Source organism: Schistocerca piceifrons, chromosome 6 (assembly GCF_021461385.2).
Source record: "Schistocerca piceifrons isolate TAMUIC-IGC-003096 chromosome 6, iqSchPice1.1, whole genome shotgun sequence".
Taxonomy (NCBI): domain Eukaryota; kingdom Metazoa; phylum Arthropoda; class Insecta; order Orthoptera; family Acrididae; genus Schistocerca; species Schistocerca piceifrons.
The window spans coordinates 87,995,188-88,018,840 of NC_060143.1; the positions used below are offsets into that span (position 1 = coordinate 87,995,188).

The window sequence follows — 23,653 nt, forward strand, 5'->3', positions numbered from 1 at the left end:
GTCTTCACCGATGATTAAAGTACGATTGGGGAACTTTTGTGCAAATGAACTGAGGTTTTCTCTAAAGTTTTTGGTTACATCACGAGATGAGTCTAGTGGGTGATAAAAGTATCCAATTATCTTTTTACGCCCACTGCTGACACTGAGTCTTGCCCAAACAATCTCACATGCAGCTTCAATTTCTACCTCAGTGGATTTGAGTTTCTTGTCTCTGCGAAAAACATACCACCTCCATTTTCCATTTGTCTAGTCTTTCGATATACACTGCTGTCAATTTCAAGTTTCAACCACCTTTCTGTGCCTAGTATTATGTGAGCTTCACTGTTTTTCATGAGCACTTTACACTCTGGTACTCTGTTGCGAATGCTGTGGCAGTTAACCTTTAGGATTTTAATACTCTCACCTGTGGGAGGCATTTCTTTCGATTTTACACTGATACTTCTGGGTTTCCGACAGTTATTATCTGGAATGGATGGAGAGTCACCTAATCCAAAAAGACCCATGTATGCACTCCACACACAGTCAGCTACCTGATGGCAGCCTCTAATTTGTAGTGCACACCTGACCCATTTAGAGGGACCTACAGTCCTCAACCCTATGGCACAAGCCCAGGTAGTCACAGCCTAGCTTGTCACAGAACTTTTGAAGTCTCGGGTTCAGTCCTTCCACTTGACTCAGAATCAAAGGCCCACAATTAGTTCCAGGGACAATGCTGCAGATTGCCAGCTTTACTGAAACTCCATGCGCAAGGCTCGTCTTCTCAATCTCCTCTTCCAATCGCTGGAATGATGCAAGAATGATCTCAGAGCCCAGACAACATGCATCATATGCCACAATCTGCAGTTGGTTGCACCCTGTTCCTTCAATGGCTGCTAGAATAGCCTATTCCGCAAGCTGAATGAGGACCCCAGGCATATATACTGACTGCACCTGGTGTCCTTTCCTGTCGTTTCCCTAAGGGCATCATTCGCCTTATGTTTGAACTGTCAACGATTAACAGACCCTATTCTTTTGCATTTGCCTTCTTCTGACACCAGACAAAACGGTCTTTGAAGACTCTGCTTCATCTGGAGTTACTGCTTTGGTTCATATGGTCTTCCATTTACACACCCAGCGTTTCTTGTCAGTTGCACTCAGAACTCATCTGTAGGCATGTGAAAGAAAAAAATATGTAGCTGCATTTCTTTGCACTTTACATGTGCATGCCAGTAACTGCAGGTGTCATTTTTTCTTGGTACCTCAGACTTTACCACAACACCTCTGCTAATCAATCATATGATGTTCATCAATCCAGCTACACACTGTATGGCAGTAACAACCACAAAAGTCAGCTGTAATAACATCAAATAAAATGAATCACTAATGCTTTACCCATTAACACTGATAATCCTAACCGAGATACTCCTTCAGATACACTTCTCCATTATTATGCTTACCTGCTCATCAACAAGATCTCCAATGTCCTGGAAACCTGGTACCATGTGGCCTAGAACCACCTCCTTCATATTGACACCAGATGCCGCTTCATTTTCCCAGTTTGTTGTATCTCGTCGGCTGCGCCCCGGGGGGATGTAAAAATCCACCTACGTCACAAAGAGAATGTTTGCAGTTATCCATTCATGAAGTGTTTATAAAAACAAATATATAGGAGAACAAAGAATGTAACTGGTTTCCCCTCAAGACAGAGTTGGAAAATCTGGTACAAGAGCAAGAGACACTACTTACTTGGTTGGCAGCCTGAAGACTCTCTGAGAAATCACGTACAGCTTCATCAGTAGGAGTAAATACTGTCAGATTCTCAGACGACAACTTTTCAGCAACACCTGTAGCACGGGCCATCTCTGGGAAGACCTTTGCTCCTAATTCTTCCATTGTTTGCACCATTGGCTTCAAGTTCACTGCAAGACAATTAACATTATTACTTTGCTTGATCAGGGGACATTGTTTCTCCAAAACTGCAAGACTTCTGTTCAAGAATACTATATTCGGTGTAAGACTATATCCCCACAACCATATATCTATATCCATACAACCACCTATGTATAAAGATAAAGAAAATGCTCAAATCTGAAATTCATTTTTTTCACTTTGATCTAAAAGAAAACAACTGAAATAATGAAATAAAATTTAGAAACATGATGGGCACAATAATAGTACAACTATGACAAAAGGAATAAAATCAGTGTTTAAAGTTCTGTCATCAAAGTGGTCGTTAGAAAGGGAGTTCAAGCTCAGATTGGACAGAGATGAGGAAAGAAATTGGCTTTATCCTTTACAATGGAACTATTCCTTCCTTTATGTCCATGGATTTAAGAAAACTTTGGAAAAATTATCTCTGGGTGGCCAAATAGGGATATGTTCCCTAAGCCTCCCGAATGTGTGTTCTGTGTCTCTTCACTAAGCCACCTTGCCTTTTAACTGCCATGGCAATTAGAAGGAAGCAATATAAACAGGAAAGAAAATTCCATACAGCATTCTAATCCTTATGATAAAATTAATACAGACCTTCTGTACAGCCTGGTTTTCCTGGAATTCTCCTGTAACCATGACAGCACTGGTACCTCACAATGAAGGTCTTTCGAATCCCATGACTGCGAATCCTGTTAGGAATAAATTATTTTGATAATGTGCTGTTAGTATTGTCTAAAACTGGGAGAGTACTAAAATGCAATCACATTCCTCCAATACGAAGAATAACGAGATAGCCACAAAGTACATCAATAATAACACGTATGCTTGTTTTATAAATACAAATGCCTTTACCCCCAGATGTTTGCTCCAGGTGCATTTCAGCTTTTCCTTTAAAGCATCTTTAGTGGACTGATTGTAGAATGATGAAGTTTTGATGTTATATGCAATATTTGTAGACTGAAAAACAGTTCATGTCAGAATTTTTATACTAATACGTTACTACTTACAGTTATTTGTTTGTCCAGCCGAAAGTAGTAATTTACTTATGTGCAAATTAGGATGTGAACTGTCTTCTAATCTACAAATACTGCTTACAAAAACAAAACTGTAAACTTTCAGATTAAACTCCTTTAAGATTTGTAAAAGGTGAAATACATCCAGAGCAAATAAAATAGACTGCAGCAAGATAAAGCTGTTTAAATTTATTAAAAAAATATTTATATCCTTTCTGTGGATTACAGTCATGCAAACAAACTTTCAAATAAGTGTCTTTGTCACTTTTACCAACAAGCTTTTGTACGACTTTTTAATGATGTCTGTCTTCAACATAATTCTTATTTTCACATCAAGTTTTGACTGGGAAATATAGAATGTACAGTCTTTGCAACAAATGCTTAGGCATGATAAACCATGTGATGGAGAACAACTTTTGTTAGAGACAATATGTTCATGGACACTTCCTGGCAACACTCAGTATTAGTATTCACCAGCTCTGAGACGTAGAGATTTCACTGAACTAGCAGGGTCTATAACAATGTGTGCTGCATACTACCTCCCCCAGTAAATTGATACAGTGATTTTCAACAAGAAAATCGTAAGAATGAGTGTCACTAAACAGAGAAAGATATTTTAGAAGAGAATCTGTAACTTTTAAGATTGATATTTCTATTCCCTCTCATTCAGAGCAGATAACTGGATTGTAGGAGATCCAAGGCATACACACATCACAGAGTGCCTTCACCCTGCTGTCTTTCAAGGATATAACCAGTACAAAAGGATGATTAGCTCGCTGGGATGCGTAAATGAACATTTTGTCTCTAACACAAGTTGTTCCCCATGATGCGACCATCACCCCCAGATGTTTGGTGCAAAGACACCCTGTGCAATACATTACTTACAGCCTCCCACATTCACGAATAAACCTCCTAGTGCACAAAATAACTCTTTTGTATTCTCTTGTTTTGTGTACTGCTATTATTAACTTTTCTTGCCAATCACTATAATGCTCCACAGACACAGACACACACAATTTCAACAGTAAAGAGAAAGAATTAACATTAACACATTTTATATCACAATTCACTTATTTACTGGACTTACTTTGTTGTGCATGTGTATTTAGTATCACTTTGGCGGCAGCTGGAGAACTGGAAGCTGCCGAGGATGCTGTCATCATCTTCATCTGTTGACTCTGTGTCATTGTGTCGCTGACTTTCATTAATCTCCTCCCTGTCCACACACACATTAGGCCTGCAAAAGAGACGATTGTTTTACTACTATCTAGAAAATTCTGGTTGAAAAGTTTTTCCAATGTAAACATCATCAATATGTTTATTATAATTGGTCACACTTATGCAGAAATTTCAGCCGTAGCAAGAATGGAAAGCTTCAAGTGCTTCACAACATTCAGAATGAAACAAGGGAATGAAACCAGAGGTTAAGTTCCACAATGAAGGATGTTACGGCTTCACCAGACAAAGCTGTCCCACTGAGTGTATCAGATACACTAGAAACTTGTAAATATGTTAGAAGGAATTAAAAAGACATAAATAAAAATTTTAATATCAATGAGTATGACCCACGGCAAAAGAAAAGTTCCATAGCAAATCAGTAAGACTAATTACTAAAAATGGTGGAGAGGCTGGCACAACAAAAAGATTCACACAATTATAGCTTTCGGCCATTAAGGCTTTTGTCAGCAGTAGACACACATACACACATGCACACACAACCACGTCTGCAGTCTCGGACAACTGAAACCACACTGTTGTCTGAGATTGCAGACGTGTGTGCATGTTGGGTTTGTGCGAGTGCATATGTGTATGTGTATGTGTGTCTACTGCTGACAAAGGCCTTAATGGCCAAAAGCTATAATTGTGTGATTCTTTTTGTTGTGCCTATTGCGACTCAGCCATCTCTACTATAAGTTGAGTAGCAACTTTCTTCTCTAATATTGTTACATTCCATCATGGATTTTCCATTATTTGATTACTACAAATGGTGTAACATAAGATGCAAATTATTTCAGTCGTCTCACTTTTTTGTAACACCTTCGAGCATCTTATTAGATCACTTTCTATTCAGTAGAAGAATTTTTAGAAGATGTGATATACAGGCTACACCTATTTCTCTGGACACTGTTAACAATGTTCAAACATAGTCAGTCATTTGTTTAGTGTCCTGTTAACATTGCTGAGCATCCATTTTGAAATTATTATTTTGGCCAGTGTTCAATATGCAGGGTATATCCCGGTTAAGAAGTGGACATCTGAGAGCAAATTGTCCAACACTTCCCATTGAGCAGTGTTCATGGGGATGCAAATAAGATTAAAATGTATCCCGTAGCAGTACAGAAATGTGTGCTCAGTCCCACTTTCAGAAGACTGAATTCTTACTTTTGATGAAGTTCTCAATATCTCTAGAGACAGCCATAACTGCTGTGTGCAGTAAAACATCCACAAAGTAGGAATGTTCAGGGAAGCTTTATGATAAGGCTGGTTGGAGTCTTGCTATGTACAGCTCCATTCAGGAAGGCAGGTACAGAAATCATACAGTCACGTAACATTGCCTGTTCACTAATATAGCCATAACTTGCAAGTTGCTATGCAGGGGAGGGATAAGGTGTAGTTTTTATCGTTGAGAAATATCTTCTGACACCCTTTGGCATTCTCCCCACTGAGGTCATACTTTCATTGGAGGCTACCATCCCTTAGTACAGAGGCATCAGTATCTTTCAAGTGGGTCATCTCTTGCTTACAAAGACAAAGGAGCTTTACCTCTGTCAAGCAGCCACAATTCCCCCATATGAATCCTGATCTCATTCAAGATCCACTGCAGAATGGCAGAAATTTGACTTGAAACATATTTATTTTTCTTTGCTTTTCTCTTTCTGTTGAGGCAAGCTGCATCTAGTGGATAGTGATTTAGTTTTGGGCTAGATGATTCTCTGTGGCATAATTATTTGCATCCTATATTTTTGAAAGGAAAGTCTTTATCAAATACATCAGACAAAAATAGTGTCATATGCTTTTATGCCATTCAGATCATTTTTCCCTAATTTGCATAATATTCTTAAAATCAATAAGTGTCTTGTACTACACACTTTTTAAAGTAGCCTATATTCATCCTCATTGTTCAAACTATCCCCATACCAAATTTCACGCAAGGAGTGAGTATATACTTCACCTGTATCTCTAATGAATTACTTAGTTATTTAGTTAGTTAGGCAGCCAGTCACATATTCCATGGACCATTTTGCCTGGTAGATCGTAATTATGTGGAATGAGTTATTTTACAGTCACATGGCAAATTAATTTTTACATATGGTTACATTCTGGACATTTCTAAGTGGACTTTAATATAAATGTGGGTCAATAGTTCCTGCCCACCATCTCTTAGACATTACAATAAAAGAAATTTATTCTATGGAATAAAAGTAGTTTTCAAGGAGCATTTTTCTTAGTTTGTTTTCAAATTATACTTTGCTGTCAGACGTTTTACATCACTGGATAACTGATCAAAAATATTTGCTGCAGCATTAAGAACACCTTTTTGTCCTAAAGACCTTAGTGTGAAGTAAAGAATACAATTTTGCCTTCTGGTATTGAAATTACGTACATCATTGTTCTTTCTGAACTGTAGTGGATTATTTACAACAGACTTCATGAGGAAATAAATATACTGTGAATAGTAGTCAGAATGTGCAACTCCTTAAACGGATGTCTACAAGATGGTCTTGGCTGAGCAGCACATATTATTCTTACACCACGTTTTTGCACAATTAACTTTCTTTATTATTAATGAGTCATCTCAAAACATTATTCCATATGACATTATTGAATGAAAATACGCAAAATATGTCAACTTACTGATTTGTCTCTCCCCAAGATTTGCAATGATTCTAAGTGCAAATGTGGCAGAACTTACGAGTTCCAAAATATGCTTTTTCCCATTTAAATTCTCATCACTAATGACACCTAAGAATTTTGAGGTTTCCAGCCTATTTATTATTTCCTCACCATGTGTTACACTTATCACTGGTGTAATACACCTAGATGTGCTGAACTCAATATATATTGCCTCTTTTTAAAACTGAAGATGAGGCCATTCACAGAAATCCAGCCAACAATACTTCTAAGAACTTTCTTTACAATTTCTCCTGTTTCTGTATGTATACTTAGATTGATTACAATACTAGTGTTATCTGCAAAAGGAACTAATTCTGCTTGTTTTATATTACATGGACGATCATTTACGTATATGAGGAACAGTAGTGGACCTAAGATTGAGCCTTGGGGGACCCCATACACGATTCCTCTCCAGTCAGAATTAGGTCTGCGGACTATATTGCTTGAATTACTAAGTACAATTTTCGGCATTCTTTTGGTTACATGTGACATTAACTACTGGTTGGCTTATACCGGCAATCTCATGAAACTTTAACGCATCTAGGAGAATACTGTGATTCATACAGTCAGATGCCTTAGACACGTCACAGAAAATAGCAACTGGCGCTATTTCACAATTTTATGTTTGTAAAATCTGTTGAGTGAATATGTAAATGGTATTCTCAGTTGCGTAACCCTTCTGAAACCCAAAGTGTCATTTGCTGTGGATATTACTATTGCTAAGGTGAGATACTATCCTAGAATACTTCTTCTCAAAAGTTTTGGAAAACGATGTCTGCGGTAGCTCAGTAGTTACTGGCATTTCTCTTATAACCTTTCTTAGATAAGAGTCTAAAAATGGCTTGATTTAGTGATGCATTAAATATTTCCGTTAAGACTGGGCTTGTTATGGGTACAAATCTTTAGTACTCTGTTGAAAACACCATCAAAACCAGATGAGCCTTTATTTTTGAGACAATGTATGATTTTCTTAATTTTGGAAGGTGATACATTCATACCATTGAATTTTATGAGTTACTTTTTCAACGCACTGCTATGTTTTTACTCTTGAACTGTTTTTCCTTATTCTTTGTACTATGTTTAAGAAATTGTTATTAAAATGCGTTTTCTATCTGTAACTCATCATTTATCGTCCTTACAGTTGCGTTTTCACGCATGTCAGTGTGTATCCTATCTCCTGAGCTATGAGTCGTACAATGATACAGTACTGTAGGTACATTCAAAGGCATATGTGGATACTGTCTTTGAAGTGTGTTGCGTATTTAATTAATAGCAAACAAATAATAAATTTAAATGTAATATATAATGCGGCAATTTCTCACGTACATCAGTGTTTATGACGTCATATGTCGTCAACTTTGTGTCGTACAGCGATATAATTTTGCACCTACATTCAATGGTATACGTAGACACTGTCTGCAAAATGTGTTGAGAACACAGTTAGTACTGAAGAAGTAATTAATTAAACGTCATGCCTGACGCGAAGTTTTCCTGCATGAACAGCGAAATTGTAGTAGGTGATAAAGTGTCGTAAAGTTTTGAAATTATGTGTACAGTTGTTGCAAGTCACCAAATGCTCTCATTATAAAATACTGGATGAATAAGATCTGGATATTCGCGCGTCGTGGCCTGCACTTTTTTTTTCGTCCCCACCCCATCCCATTGATAGATAGACGGTTCTTACCCCACAGCGATTCTTTCCAGACAGTTAGTAGTGATATTTGCATCAAGTCTGGTTGAAATCGGGCCAGCGGTTTCGGAAGAGGTGTGGAACAAACATACATACTAGTCGCACACTTTCAGTTGGCCCCCCTGTGATCTGTTGAAATCGGCTGACTTCGTGTCGCTCCGGAATGTTTACGCTCATCAACAAACTTCTTTACGCAACGGTATTGTGCGCCGTAGCAATAAGTAGCTGTTTTGAGTAATTGCAGTGTGGAACCGTGTGCGCTGCTGTGCGTACTGACTTAATATTATTTACAAAAATGAAGAAAGAGGCTGCACCTGATCCTTTAATGTGTGTGAAATCTTATGGGACTTAACTGCTATGGTCATCAGTCCCTAAGCTTACACACTACTTAACCTAAATTATCCTAAGGACAAACACACACACCAATGCCCGAGGGAGGACTCGAACCTCCGCCGGGATCAGCCGCACGGTCCACGACTGCAGCGCCTGATCCTTCTAGCGACTAGTCTTACTTCTGCGACTCATCCATTACATGTTCGTTTCTTTTTTACGCTGTGAGCTGACTGCTCTGAGAAGCCGGCCGCGGTGGTCTCGCGGTTCTAGGCGCTCAGTCCGGAGCCGCGTGACTGCTACAGTCGCAGGTTCGAATCCTGCCTCGGGCATGGATGTGTGTGATGTCCTTAGGTTAGTTAGGTTTAAGTAGTTCTAAGTTCTAGGGGACTGATGACCACAGATGTTAAGTCCCATAGTGCTCTGGGCCATTTGAACCATTTTTTGCTCTGGGAAAAGGGGACAGGGCTTGACTCAGCAGCCAACATGCCACGAGTCGATCGCAAGTTTCAGTTCCCGGCATCCTTCATTCGGAAGCCACTTAGCACAAACCAAAACATACACACCTATAACCAAATGTTTTTATATATACGGATATCTTTTCTCCGTTATTCGCTTTTGATGAAATACACCCTATAAGGTGCCGCAGGCTGTGCTTAAATTGTCTGTAAACACCGCATGAAAATTCATCACGTAGTTTTGGAGAAGCTTGTTCAGACAGACAGCACAGTTTTTCAGTTTTATTATTAGTATATATTTTTATACTTGTCCCTCTGTGCAGCCGGCCGTTGTGGCCGAGCGGTTCTAGGCGCTTCAGTCAGGAACCGCGCTGCTGCTACGGTCGCAGGTTCGAATCCTGCCTCGGGCATGGATGTGTGTGATGTCCTTAGGTTAGCTAGGTTTAAGTAGTTCTAAGTCTAGGGGACTGATGACCTCAGATGTTAAGTGCCATAGTGCTTAGAGCCATTTGAACCCTCTGTGCTGAAGGTGGTATTTGTATAGTTTTTACTTCAGTGACTAGTCTCGTCTATTTGTCACCATTGGTTTTACCACCTACAGTTTGTCTTGGGAGGTTAGAAAGTGACCAACACATTTGGTGTAAAGTTTTCGAAGTTGATGACGGTTTCACAACCGTATTAAAAGCAAATCCACTTTTGCAGATAAACGCGAACTTCACTGTTCCGACTTGCCCTCTCCCACCGCTCATGGCGGTGAAGACCATGGATAACGTGACCTCTCAGTGAGACGCGGTCTATCGCCTGGTCGCTTGGCCTACGCCACGCGCCACAACGCCTCAATGCTATCTTGGAGGTCTCTGCTCTCCGCAAAAATAAACACCGACGCCACAATGAATTCCTTAGTCGCAGCACTACTGCCAAAAGTTTGAACGGTAGGAAATGAAAGCTCACGTCCTGTGGTGTGGTTGGCTGATAGATGCAAAATGTCAAGCAACGTTAAGAGGGACGTTCAATAAGTAACGCAACACTTCTTTCTGGAAGCAGGTTGGTTTTAGTCGGGTTTCCAATACACCATATTATTCCCTACTCTTCTGGCTACAAAACCCTATTTTTCGACATATTCTCCGTTCAATGCGACGGCATTACGTCACGTTACATGATACCACTGCGTCGGAGCCAACGTTTTGCTGCGTTAATAATGTCACCGTCATCCACGCACTGCTTCCCGCGGAGTGCATCCTTCAGTGGGCCCAACACATGGAAATCGAAAAGTGTGAGATCCTGGCTTAGGGTGGATGAGCAACAACAATCCAATGAAGTTTTGTGAGCTCATCAAACAGAATAGCCCCTTCAGAGTCCCAGAAGACCGTCGCCATGACTTTACCGGCTGAAGGTGCGGCTTTGGACTTTTTCGTCAGAGGAGAGGTGGCGTGGTGCCACTTCGTGGATCGCCATTTTGTTTCCAGTTCGAAGTGATGAACCCATATTTCATCGCCTGTGCCAATGGTCAACGACGAAATATTGTCAAGATCAGCCTCGTAATACGCAACCAATTCTGCACAGTTTCTCCTTCACTTCTCTTTTTGGGCTTCTGTTAGGCGGCGAGAAACCCAGCACAGACGTACAGTTGTGCAGAGAGGTGTTTGACTGTGATCCGTCGATAACCTCGAATGAGTGTGTCCGCACGTCCCAACACTACAAGAGTCACAGCTGTATGCGACCGGCCGGCACGCCGGAGACGGGACAAGTTTGTGTGACCTTGTTGCCCAACGACTCACCGTGCTTTTGTTCACTCTCCGTAGACATACTCTTGGTGCTTATGACTGTCTGGAATCCTCTGGTTTTTCGCCAAAAGAAACTCGAAGATAACTGTTTGGAATAATAATAATTATTATGGCGTGTGACGAGGGCCTCCCGTCGGGTAGACCACTCGCCTAGTGCAAGTCTTTCGATTTGACGCCACTTCGGCGACTTGCGCGTCGATGGGGATGAAATGATGATGATTAGGACAACACAACACCCAGTCCCTGAGCGGAGAAAATCTCCCACCCAGCCGGGAATCTAACCCGGGCCCTTAAGATTGACAGTCCATCGCGCTGACCACTCAGCTACCGGGGGCGGACTCTCTGTTTGGAAAGCACCTTCGTTAGAGACGCCATTTTGAAGGCTACTTGTAACGGCCTCATCTGCCCGAATGAAACTACAGGGGCTGATGCGGGAATATTCCACTATGTACTACAAGAAATTCCTCATTTTTCAACCGAAAATGGCCGAAAAAAAAATTTCGCATTACTTACTGAACGCCCCTCGTATATGATTTACAATTTTGTGTGGCTTAAGTGCCGTAATTGATGGTTTTCGCTTTTAAAATTGCGTGCTACTAAAATATTCAGTTTCACTACAAAGAATTTGAATTTACTCCGTGTAATGAGCACATTTACATTGGGACACGCCTCATTGCATCATCAGATATTGAAGGAGAAAAAGATTAAGGATACCGAACGTCACGCCACGAAGAAGCTGAGATCTTTAAGAGATGTAACCTAGCTCATCTGGAAACAGAAAGGGGAACGAAGACGATGCAACGTTTTTATTGGAACATCCTGACTTCGTCACTGATGAAGCAATCGAGCTTGCATTTGACAGAAAGTAGTATAACAACGGGAAACCTATACCATGATGGTTGCTCTGGTTTCGAAACCCGCTCCTACCTAAAATGTCCAAGCGAGACGATCCTGTGCGAAGACCCTGGACTACCCTTTTGGGATGACGGCTATATGAATTCCCGTCTGACGATCCACAATGGTTCCTTTGAAAAGTCACCTTTACCGTCCGTCCCCGAGCCGAACATGTATTTCGTCTGTAATGACCTCATCATCGATGGGAAGTTAAATCCTTATCCTCTTTTCTTAGGAGAGGGGGGCAGCGTCCAAACCGCCGTTCTTCAGTCATGGCTTATATAATTTAAAATTTTAATATAAATTAAAATAATTACGTTTATGCCAAGACGGTGGTCATTTTAAGTACATTCTCTTCATTATGAGGATGATATGATTGGGGTTCATGGTACCTTTGGGTCTGTACTGTGATGTAGGAAGTACTGAAGAGTATGTTGAGTGGGAAAGGATGTGAGATGTCTACATGAGAAGGCGTTGATAGATGGAATGTGTGTTAGGAGATGCGATCTGGGCAAGGAAAGGATAGAGTGGAGCCTTCATTTGGAATAGGATGAGTATAGTAGCTTATGACTGGAAGGAAGTGGATGATTTCATGGTTTGGAAGGGACAGGTGATTGAAATTACGCTGGGAAAGGACGTGGAGTGCTTGGATATGGGGGAAAGGTGGGACTTGTTGACAGAGGGGCAACAGCACTGGAGGGTTGTCAAAGATGGCGGAGAATACACTGTGTTGACACTCAGGTATACAGGAATTTCAGGTGAGACGAAGATGTTGTCGGTGCTTGAGGAGGTGGAGGAACTAATGAACGCTCGAAAACGCGTCATTTCTCGTGAGGTCTGTGGTACGAAAACGTCGGAGAATGTGACGCCGGCAGACGAAACCATTACCGCCCCAACTTTCTGATGCCATGTCGCTATTTTTCCGAAACTGTTAAAATTTTGAATGGCCATGCTTTGCATACTGACACAAGGTCTGAATGGTCACAACAGACAAATGTGCAATTTAATGAAGGCGACGCTAAGTGGCGCTTCTCGAGAAGCCTTCAATTGTCATCCGCGAAAATGTATTTGTAGCCGGCCGAAGTGGCCGTGCGGTTAAAGGCGCTGCAGTCTGGAACCGCAAGACCGCTACGGTCGCAGGTTCGAATCCTGCCTCGGGCATGGATGTTTGTGGTGTCCTTAGGTTAGTTAGGTTTAACTAGTTCTAAGTTCTAGGGGACTAATGACCTCAGCAGTTGAGTCCCACAGTGCTCAGAGCCATTTGAACCATTATTTGAAATGCATTTGTAACACCCGTTGATGTTTACATCCTACAGTCAGCATCTTCAACGAACGATTTAAACGCACTTTTAACACTGTAGAGGTTGTTCACCCAATACACTACAAAATAATATTCAGCTTTTTCAGATCTAACTGGTGGTAAGATCCTGGACTCGTATTTAGGCGAGGGTTCGAGTCCTCCCTCGGGCATGGGCGTGTATGTTTGTCCTTAGGATAATTTAGGTTAAGTAGTGTGTAAGCTTAGGGACTGATGACCTTAGCAGTTAAGTCCCATAAGATTTCACACACATTTTTTCTCGTATTTAGGATGGCGCGGTTCAGATCCCAGCACGGCCGTGATTTCCTTAAATCGCTAGAGGTAAACGACGAACAGTTCGTCTGAAATGGCAGCACATCAAAGTCTTTCAACACTTTTCCCGATCCGAGCTTCCGCCCCGTCTTAAATGACTTAACTGCCGACGAGACTTTAAGCCGTTATCTTCCTTCTGTCTTTACATTGTTTCAGTTTTTAGTTTCTTTCCATTTTTATCTGCATTATTTATTAAGTGACGTGATTTACAGCATTCGGCGTATCCCACAATCATCATGAAAAAAATTTCTGCCTTTTAAACAGTGCTACTACCTCTCTGCTACTCTCGGATCCTACCGAGAGGGGTAATGAAGGTACGAGACACTGAACATGAAAGGGATGCAGTCTATTGTTTTGCTCGCCATACTTTCCGCAAACTGAGTTGTGTTCCGCCTCTAACGACCTTCTCTCCTGTCGTCTCTTTTGGCTTATCATAATGCTTGCTTTGTCCCGTGTTCTTCTTAGTCTCCTACATCTTTTGATGATTTCCAGTTTCATATTTTTGGGGGCATCTTCGCTCTCCCATTCTTATCAAGTCTCAATTTTCTGATAGTTTATGCTTTTTTTACGTTGAACCATACTCTGTATATGTTGCTCCGCGATTCGTGTTTCACATTAAACAGGCGACGGGATTGGTGATCCAGTACTCATCTCCGAGGAAGTCAGAACCCTGTCACTTCTAATATAACGTCCGACAGGGCACTCTGGTTTTCAAACCTACCTTTGACTGACTATTTCTTGTACTCACAAAAGAAGTCACTGAAGCACCAGCCGCAAAAAGAAAAGATCACCACCACTGCAGTTTGTCGTCGTGACCTTGGTCGCTGTGGCAAATCCGCAGCGAATCCCTACAGTCTCGTGAAAAAAAGCGTAGGAAATGCGTTATTTCTCGCTACGTCTGTCATTTCCGTTCACTCCGACTCGCTAAAAGTCATTAAGACGAAAAGCCCTGAGTGATGAAGGTAAAACAGGGCCGACTAAAAATCACAGACAGAATGAAAAAGAATTCGGCGAAAAACTATTGTGCAGCAAGATTGCCATGCATTTACCATACATATACATAACTGAAGTCCTTACCTTACGTCTCATATGACAGAACTGGAACGCCACATCAAACATTTCCTGCGTTAAGAATCGGGTTCATAAAAACCCCGACTGCTTATTAGACTGGATTGTTTTCACCCACCTCAATGAATTAGTATCCTACGCCTTAGGGGTAAATGCGATATCCTTGGATATGTAAGCTGCAATTCACAATAATGCACACAGCGGAGAGCTCTTTGCAGTTATTTATTTTCACCTTCAAAAAGGTTATTTATTTTCACCTTCAAGAAGTTATTTGTCCCTCCACCTTTCCCAGTCGCTAACGACCGGCGGAGAAAAGTACTGTTTTACGCCTCCGCTTGAGCCGTAATCTCTTATCTGAACTTATGGAGTCATTGCTGGAGGTATACGACGGGTGCAGTAGAACCGTTTTACAGTCAGGTTCGAATTCCAATTCATAAAACTTCCCTAATAGCATTTCTTGAAAAGTAGTGTCTTGTTTCTCCCAAAGCATGTAAGTTTTGGGAATATCTCCGGATTACAGTCGTACTGACTGGACAACCCAATTGGAAAGTTAACTGCGCGCCACCGAACTCCTTCAGTCTGCCCCGTCAATCCAGCCCCCTTATACTCTAAAAACTAAAAGTACTCAGCTATGGAAATGCACAACTTAAATCAGATTGTATGCACACTGACCTGTCACGTCATCACGTGAGTATCGTATCTTCACGTTTTCTACATATACAACATGCATGTCAATGACAATAATTATTTTGTTTGTTTATTTATTCGTGTAAGAAGCACCAAACACTGTAACAACAAATAATGGATGAAATTTGTAAACTAATAGGTGTGTATAAACAAACATGTGACACTATACGGCTACGAAATTTTGGATCAGAAGCCTCCCACATCTAGCGCATCTGGACTACCCTTCATGAGCTCCTCAACAATCCAGGTGCTTGGGCATAGCTCGCACTGGATATGGTCTGCTTTTGTTCACAATCTATCTCAACTTCGTCTGAAGATCAACATCTGTTCACGTTGCTTGTGGTTCTTGCAACTTTGGAACGTAGTATTTCCAAAATCTCCATATGCCCCACTCCTATATGTCTCCTGGGGATAATCCTTCCCTTGGTGTACACTGAAGAGCCAAAGAAACTGGTACACCTGCATAAAATCGTGTAGGGCCCCGGCGAGCACCCAGAAGTGCCGCAGCACGACGTGGCATGGACTCGACTAATGTCTGAAGCGGTGCTGGTGGGAAATGACACCATGAATCCTGCAGGGCTGTGCATAAAACCGTAAGAGTACGAGGGGGTGGAGGTCTCTTCTGAACAGCACGTTCCAAGGCATCCCAGATGTGCTCAGTAATGTTCATGTCTGGGGAGTTTCGTGGTCAGGGGAAGTGTTTAAACTCAGAAAGGTGTTCCTGGAGCCACTCTGTAGCAGTTCTGGACGTCTGGGGTGCCGCATTGTCCTGCTGGAATTGCCCAAGTCCGGCAGAATGCACAATGGACATGAATGGATGTGGGTGATGAGACAGGATAATTACGTACGTGTCACCTGTCAGAATCGTATCTATAAGTATCAGGGGTCCCATATCACTCCAAATGCACACGTCCAACATCATTACAGAGCCTCCACCGGCTTGAACAGTACCCTACTGACATGCAAGATCCACGGATTCATGAGGTTGTCTCCATACCCGTACACGTCCATTCGCTCGATACAATTTGAAACGAGACTCGTCCGACCAGGCAACATGTTTCCAGTCATCAACAATCTAATGTCGGTGTTGACTGGCCCACGCGAGGCGTAAAGCTTTGGGTCGAGCAGTCATCAAGAGTACGCGAGTGGGCTTTCGACTCCGAAAGCCCATATCGATGATGTTTCATTGAATGGTTCGCACGCTGACACTCGCTGATGGCTCAGTATTGAAATATGCAGCAATTTTCGGAAGGGTTGCACTTCTGTCACGTTGAACGATTCTCTTCAGTCGTCGTTGGTCCGTTCTTGCAGGAACTTTCTCCGGCCGCACCTATGCCGGAGATTTGATGTTTTACCGGATTCCTGATATTCACGGTACACTCGTGAAATGGTCGTACGGGAAAATCCCCTATTCATCGCTACCTCGGTGATGCTGTGTCCCATCGCCCGTGCGCCGACTATAACACCACGTTCAAACTCACTTAAATCTTGATAACCTCCCACCGCAGCAGCTGTAACCGATCTAACAACTGCGCCAGACACTTGTTGTCATATAGGCGTTGCCGACCGCAGCGCCGCTTTCTGCCTGTTTACATATATCTATTTTAATACGCATGCCTATACCAGTTTCTTTGGCGCTTCAGTGTAGATCAATAGCGAAAATTGATATCTTTTTGTTTGAAATATCAGAACCTACCTTCTCGAAACAATTTTGATACTATGTAGGTGCAAGTGAACGATACATCAGTACCATCGTGATTCACAATCAACCAAACACGGTTCTGCCGACATGGGAAAGGTTTCTAACGTCCAGCAAACTGCAGGCCAAACAGGAAGGGCACAGTAGGCCAGACCTCAGTTTGCGGTAGGGCCTACTTACAACATGGTGGCCCACCTACTTTCTCGTGCTTTCAGGTGTTTAACAGCGAGATAAGTAGATGGTAGTGCAGTTGCTGTGCCCAAGAAGGTCTTCTCTTTTTACCCCTTTCGGCACACAATTACCAACATACCGAGGAAGACGTACAAATTAAGAATGAAGTCCTAAGAACCAGTTTCTGCAAGTAGAGCAGCTAAAAACAACGAATACTGATTGTAGAGCAAAAGGAAATAAACACTGTAGTAAAACTAACCTAGAGTTGTTTTGGTTAAAGCAAACAGGGTTTTTCAAAACGAAGCTTCTCCTTTGTCTGAAAATTAAAGTTCGCAATTAGTGTGTATTGCTGCTTTTGACTAAAGGCAGTTTAAAATATGCAACATTAATTCGAAAACCATACAAGAATGGATGGATCGTACCTTATCGTTTACTAGCCGGCCATGTTTGCTACGTCAGCTCGGTTCAGTAATCGCCTGGACCACTATCGGGCTATATGGGGTAGGGAATTTTTCTTCAGCGTGCTGCTGATGGATCTTCCCTAATCCTCCTAAATGGGCTGCGGTCGGAACCCACGTGAGTGGCTTACAAGAAAAGTAATTTCCCTGTTAAGGCCAGTGTTTCGAACGTCTGCAGCAAAAATTTTCAGAGTTCTTCCAGAAGACAACACCTTAAAGAAGCGCTGTAAGCAGCAGTAGGAACTATACAATGAGAAGGCGTACATACATTCAGTTCCAGTCTGGGGTTGGCTGGATAGCCTGAACTAAATAATTTGTTTATTATGTTAACTGCACAGGGTCTATGTTTACAATTCACACTATACAAGCTGACGTTCCACAGCTGCTCCTTAAATATTACGAAACTGTATGCACAAATTGCGAATCCAAATTGACTTCCGCTGCACTAGGTATTAGTGACAAATGAAAAATTGTGCCTGGCCGGGACTCGAACCCAGATTTCCAGCTTATCACGAGCAGTCACATTGACCACTTTTGCTATCTGTGCACACCTCCCACACCGACCGAAACCTCTATATGTCACACTTGTCGACTTTTCCTAATGCTCACACTCACATTATGTGATTCCCAACACATCTATCAAAAAAAGTACAAATTAAGATTGAAGTCACAGAACTAGAACAGGGAGGAACATTCGTTGTGATCATTGTTTTAACCCGTTAAGGCATGTAATACTTATTAATATGAATTGTAAACACAGACATTCTACAATTAAAATAATAAGTATTACTTGCCTCGAAGGGTTAAAACGACAATCATAATGAATATCCCTCCGTGCTGCGAGAGTCACATACAGGGTTATTACAAATGATTGAAGCGATTTCACAGCTCTACAATAACTTTATTATTTGAGATATTTTCACAATGCTTTGCACACACATACAAAAACTCAAAAAGTTTTTTTAGGCATTCACAAATGTTCGATATGTGCCCCTTTAGTGATTCGGCAGACATCAAGCCGATAATCAAGTTCCTCCCACACTCGGCGCAGCATGTCCCCATCAATGAGTTGGAAAGCATCGTTGATGCAAGCTCGCAGTTCTGGCACGTTTCTTGGTAGAGGAGGTTTAAACACTGAATCTTTCACATAACCCCACAGAAAGAAATCGCATGGGGTTAAGTCAGGAGAGCGTGGAGGCCATGACATGAATTGCTGATCATGATCTCCACCACGACCGATCCATCGGTTTTCCAATCTCCTGTTTAAGAAATGCTGAACATCATGATGGAAGTGCGATGGAGCACCATCCTGTTGAAAGATGAAGTCGGCGCTGTCGGTCTCCAGTTGTGGCACGAGCCAATTTTCCAGCATGTCCAGATACACGTGTCCTGTAACGTTTTTTTCGCAGAAGAAAAAGGGTCCGTAAACTTTAAACCGTGAGATTGCACAAAACACGTTAACTTTTGGTGAATTGCGAATTTGCTGCACGAATGCGTGAGGATTCTCTACCGCCCAGATTCGCACATTGTGTCTGTTCAGTTCACCATTAAGAACAAATGTTGCTTCATCACTGAAAACAAGTTTCGCACTGAACGCATCCTCTTCCATGAGCTGTTGCAACCGCGCCGAAAATTCAAAGCGTTTGACTTTGTCATCGGGTGTCAGGGCTTGTAGCAATTGTAAACGGTAAGGCTTCTGCTTTAGCCTTTTCCGTAAGATTTTCCAAACCGTCGGCTGTGGTACGTTTAGCTCCCTGCTTGCTTTATTCGTCGACTTCCGCGGGCTACGCGTGAAACTTGCCCGCACGCGTTCAACCGTTTCTTCGCACACTGCTGGCTGACCCGTTGATTTGCCCTTACAGAGGCATCCAGAAGCTTTAAACTGCGCATACCATCGCCGAATGGAGTTAGCAGTTGGTGGATCTTTGTTGAACTTCGTCCTGAAGTGTCGTTGCACTGTTATGACCGACTGATGTGAGTGCATTTCAAGCACGACATACGCTTTCTCGGCTCCTGTCGCCATTTTGTCTCACTGCGCTCTCGAGCGCTCTGGCGGCAGAAACCTGAAGTGCGGCTTCAGCCGAACAAAACTTTACGAGTTTTTCTACGTATCTGTAGTGTGTCGTGACCATATGTCAATGAATGGAGCTACAGTGAATTTATGAAATCGCTTCAATCATTTGTAATAGCCCTGTAATGTGTGTGAGCATTAGGAGATGTGGAGAAGTTTGGCATACGGAGGTTCGGGTCAGTCCCGAAGGCGTGCACGGATGGCCGAAGTGGTTACTGCGACCACTCGCGATAAGCGGGCGATCCATGTTCGAGTCCAGGTCCGGCACAAATTTTCATGTGTCACTAGTAAATAGTGCAGCTGAAGTACATTTGAATTTGCAATTTGAGAATAAAAAAATCGCAATAGTTAAATAGTCTTTTGAAGCAGTGTAGACTTCGCAACCTTCGTGGGGTTTTTAACGCAAGTAGTGGGCCCTTTGTTGTAGAATTCGTGCTTTAAAACGGTGAAGATTTCGGAGATCAGGAGTCAGTGGCCCCTCCCGCCCCCTGGTGCGAAAAGTGGCAATTGACCCTGAATAAGGAAAAGTGTGAAGTTATTCACATGAGTACTAAAAGAAATCAGCTAAATTTCGATTACGCGATAAGTCACACAAATCTGAAGGCTGTAAATTCAACTAAATACTTAGGGACTACAATTACAAATAACCTAAATTGGAGCGATCACATAGATAATATTGAGCGGAAAACAAACAAAAGACTGCGATTCATTGGCAGAACGCTTAGAAGGTGCAACAAGTCTACTAAAGAGACACCACGCTTGTCCGCCCTGTTCTGGAGTATTTGCTGTGCGGTGTGGGATCCGCATCGGGTGGGACTGACGGATGACATCGAAAAAGTACAAAGAAGGGCAGCTTGGATTGTATTATCGCGAAATAGGGGAGATAGTGTCACAGACATGATACGTGAAGTGGAGTGGCAATCATTAAAACAAAGGCGTTTCTTGTTGCGACGGGATCTTCTGATGAAATTTCAGTCACCAGTTTTCTCCTCCGATTGCGAAAACATTCTATTGGCACCCACCTACATAGGGAGAAATGATCATCACGATAAAATAAGAGAAATCAGGACTCGCACAGAAAAATTTAAGTGGTCGTTTCTCCCGCGTGCCGTTCGAGAGTGGAACGGTAGAGAGACAGCTTGAAGGTGGTTCATTGAACGCTATGCCAGGAACTTTACTGTGAATAGCAGAGTAATCTCGTAGATGTAGATGTATATTATCAACGAGATTGCTTTTATGGTACGGGAATCTTACCAAGCATTCGAAAGTGCATTACCGTGTGCGGGCTTCGAATTCTGCTCAGACATTTTACTGGTTTTTTAGTGTTCCGTGCCTCAATCAGTAAAAACGTAACTCCTATAGGATCACTTGGTTTTCCGTGTGTCTGTCTGTCCGACTGTTAAAAACCCTTTACACTCAGGGACAGGTACACATATCAAGTTGATATTTTTGTCACTCGCAAAGAGCTATGGTCCCTTCGGCGGTGCAAAACACTAAAGCCTCTAAGTCAACCCATTCAAGAGATACGGCCACTTACGCCACATACTTAGATACCCGCAAACTCACTCATAGTACCTATAGGGTACTTCTAGTTAACCTAGAATCATGAAACTTGGCAAGAAGGTCTCACAATACAACCAAAGGAAAAAAATCCTATAATGGTTAAGTTGTAATCACATCACACGTGTCCGTCCGTCAGACTCCTTTTCTCAGAAACGGTTATACGTATCAAGCTGAAATATATGTCACATACTAAGACCATGCACCTTTGATGGCGAAATAAATGTAAGCTTCTAACTCAATGCGACCAAAAGATCCGGTCATTTACGCCATATATTTTGATTCTCGTCAACTCACTGTTCAAAACCTGTATAGTATTCCCGTTGGTCTAGAATCATGAAATTTGGAAAGAAGCAACATTTCACAGTACAATCAAAGGAAGAAGTCCGAAAATTTTTAATCTGGAATTATCTCACACGAAAAAAAATGTTTTGTTATTCGTTATCAGACTGTCACATCTGTCTGCTAAAACCCGGTTTCTCATGAACGGCTAGACGTACCAAGGTGAAAATTAAGTCCCATTCTGAGATCGGTGGTCCCACAGCAGTACAATAAATGTTAACTTCTAAGTCAATTCAATCAAAAGATAAGGTGATTTACGTCATATATTTTGATTCTCGTAAGCTCACTCATCAAAAACCTATAGGGAATTTCCCATTGGTGTAGAATCATGAAATTTGGCAGGAAGCAAGGTTTCACTGTACAAGTTAAGGAAAAAAAAAATTGGGTAAGTATTGGCTGAGACAGCAGATGGTAGGACACTGTGTAACGCTAGGGAAGCTTCACAGGTTTCAGCATTCACCGTCTGAGCGGGTTGCAGTTAACTCATGCCACAGCACGCCGACTAGGGGGCATTTTTTCACGCCCCTCAAACTCGTCGTCTTGGAATCGTCGAAATCAATCTCTGCACACTATTTCCGGCAGCAATGTTCTCCATACGCTTCCAGTAGCAAAGATGCCGTCCAAGATTTTTTGAGATGGAAGCAGAATAACACTTCCCGCGAGTGCTGCGTAGTAGATACAAAACTTTCTTGTTCAACGTACTAACAAGTATGTTCTTTTCGCTCCACTCGAAGGTGACATACCGATCTGAAAGTCTGATGTTTCTAGTGTTAAATCGGCTTCGTGTCGTTGTCCTCTCTCCTTCGCTACATCTTTACTCCGCAAGTCACCTTGCGGTGTGTGGAGGAGGGTATTGTCACATTCCCCCTTCCCTGTTACAGTCGCGAGCGGTTCGCGCGATGAACGATCCGCGTGGGCTCGAATCTATTTAATTTTATCTTCATGGTACTATCGCGAGATGTGCATAGGAGGAAGCTATACTCTTCTAGGAATGGACGCTCTCAGAACTATAACACTAAACTACACCGTGATGCAGAACGCGTCTCTTTCTCCGTCTACCACCAGTGTTGGTTGACCATCTCGGTCATGTTTATGGGCTTATTAAATGTACCTGTAACGAAACGCCATGCTCTTCTTCCCTCTATCAACTGTATCTGGTACGGATCCCACACTGTAGATCAATATTGAAGTAGCGGTCGAACGAAGGTTTTGCAGCTATCTCCTTCGCTGACAGCCTACATTTCTTCCAATGAACCTGTCTGGCATCTGCCTTTCATGTGATTACTTTTGTCTGCTCATTCCACTTAAAATCGTCCCTAGACAATTTATAGAAGTAATTGTTACCACTTATTTTTCTGCGGTCATCTAATCATACAATTATCAGCCTTTCTGTCCACGTACTCGCAGTACGTTACATTTATCTACGCTGAGAGTCAACTGCCAAGCGTCAATTTCTGCAGTCTCTCCTGCATTTCCGTACAGTTCTCTAGCGTCGCGACTTCTCCGTACACAACAGCATTATCCACGAAAAGCCTCCAAAGAACTTCAGAAGTAGAACTGCTGCCCTCTCTTCGTCAGTAGCGAGAATTAATTCAGGCTCCCAATCCACAGACAGACCAGTGGCTACGTACAAAGAGCCTGAGGCACCGCACGCCTCCGAGACGTGCAGACTGGCGTAAGAGGAGCGCGGGTTGGCCCGTCCTCGGTGCGTTCACCCGCGCCACATAGCGGCCGTCAGCCCCGTTACCTCCCGGCGGAGTTTCCCGCTCGCTGCCTTTGGTAATCTCGCCACCGTTACCACCGCACGCTCCTCTGCAGCTGACCCGCATTCACAGTAATGATAATGCCCCGCGACTCACGACTACGTGGATACGCATCAGGAGGAGAATACACTGCCGCCAACAAAATCACTAGAGAGGCGTCACTCCAGCAAGACAATAATGAGCGGGAAAGGTGGGTCTATGGATTCCTTGAAATTACTGTGTTAATAAGT

At 42.4% G+C, this 23,653-nt stretch overlaps 1 protein-coding gene across 1 annotated transcript in view; it reads right to left on the minus strand.

Moving 5' to 3' along the window:
• The window catches only part of LOC124802757 (transforming growth factor-beta-induced protein ig-h3-like), a 126,810-nt gene that overhangs the window by 33,765 nt on the left and 69,392 nt on the right, over nucleotides 1–23,653 (minus strand). Inside the window, exons 4-7 of the mRNA XM_047263748.1 lie at nucleotides 4,012–4,161; nucleotides 2,506–2,600; nucleotides 1,726–1,898; nucleotides 1,437–1,583 (exon numbers count right to left, since the gene is read on the minus strand). Of these exons, the coding sequence (XP_047119704.1) occupies nucleotides 1,437–1,583; nucleotides 1,726–1,898; nucleotides 2,506–2,600; nucleotides 4,012–4,161 (565 nt within the window). The remainder of the gene's footprint in view (nucleotides 1–1,436; nucleotides 1,584–1,725; nucleotides 1,899–2,505; nucleotides 2,601–4,011; nucleotides 4,162–23,653) is intronic.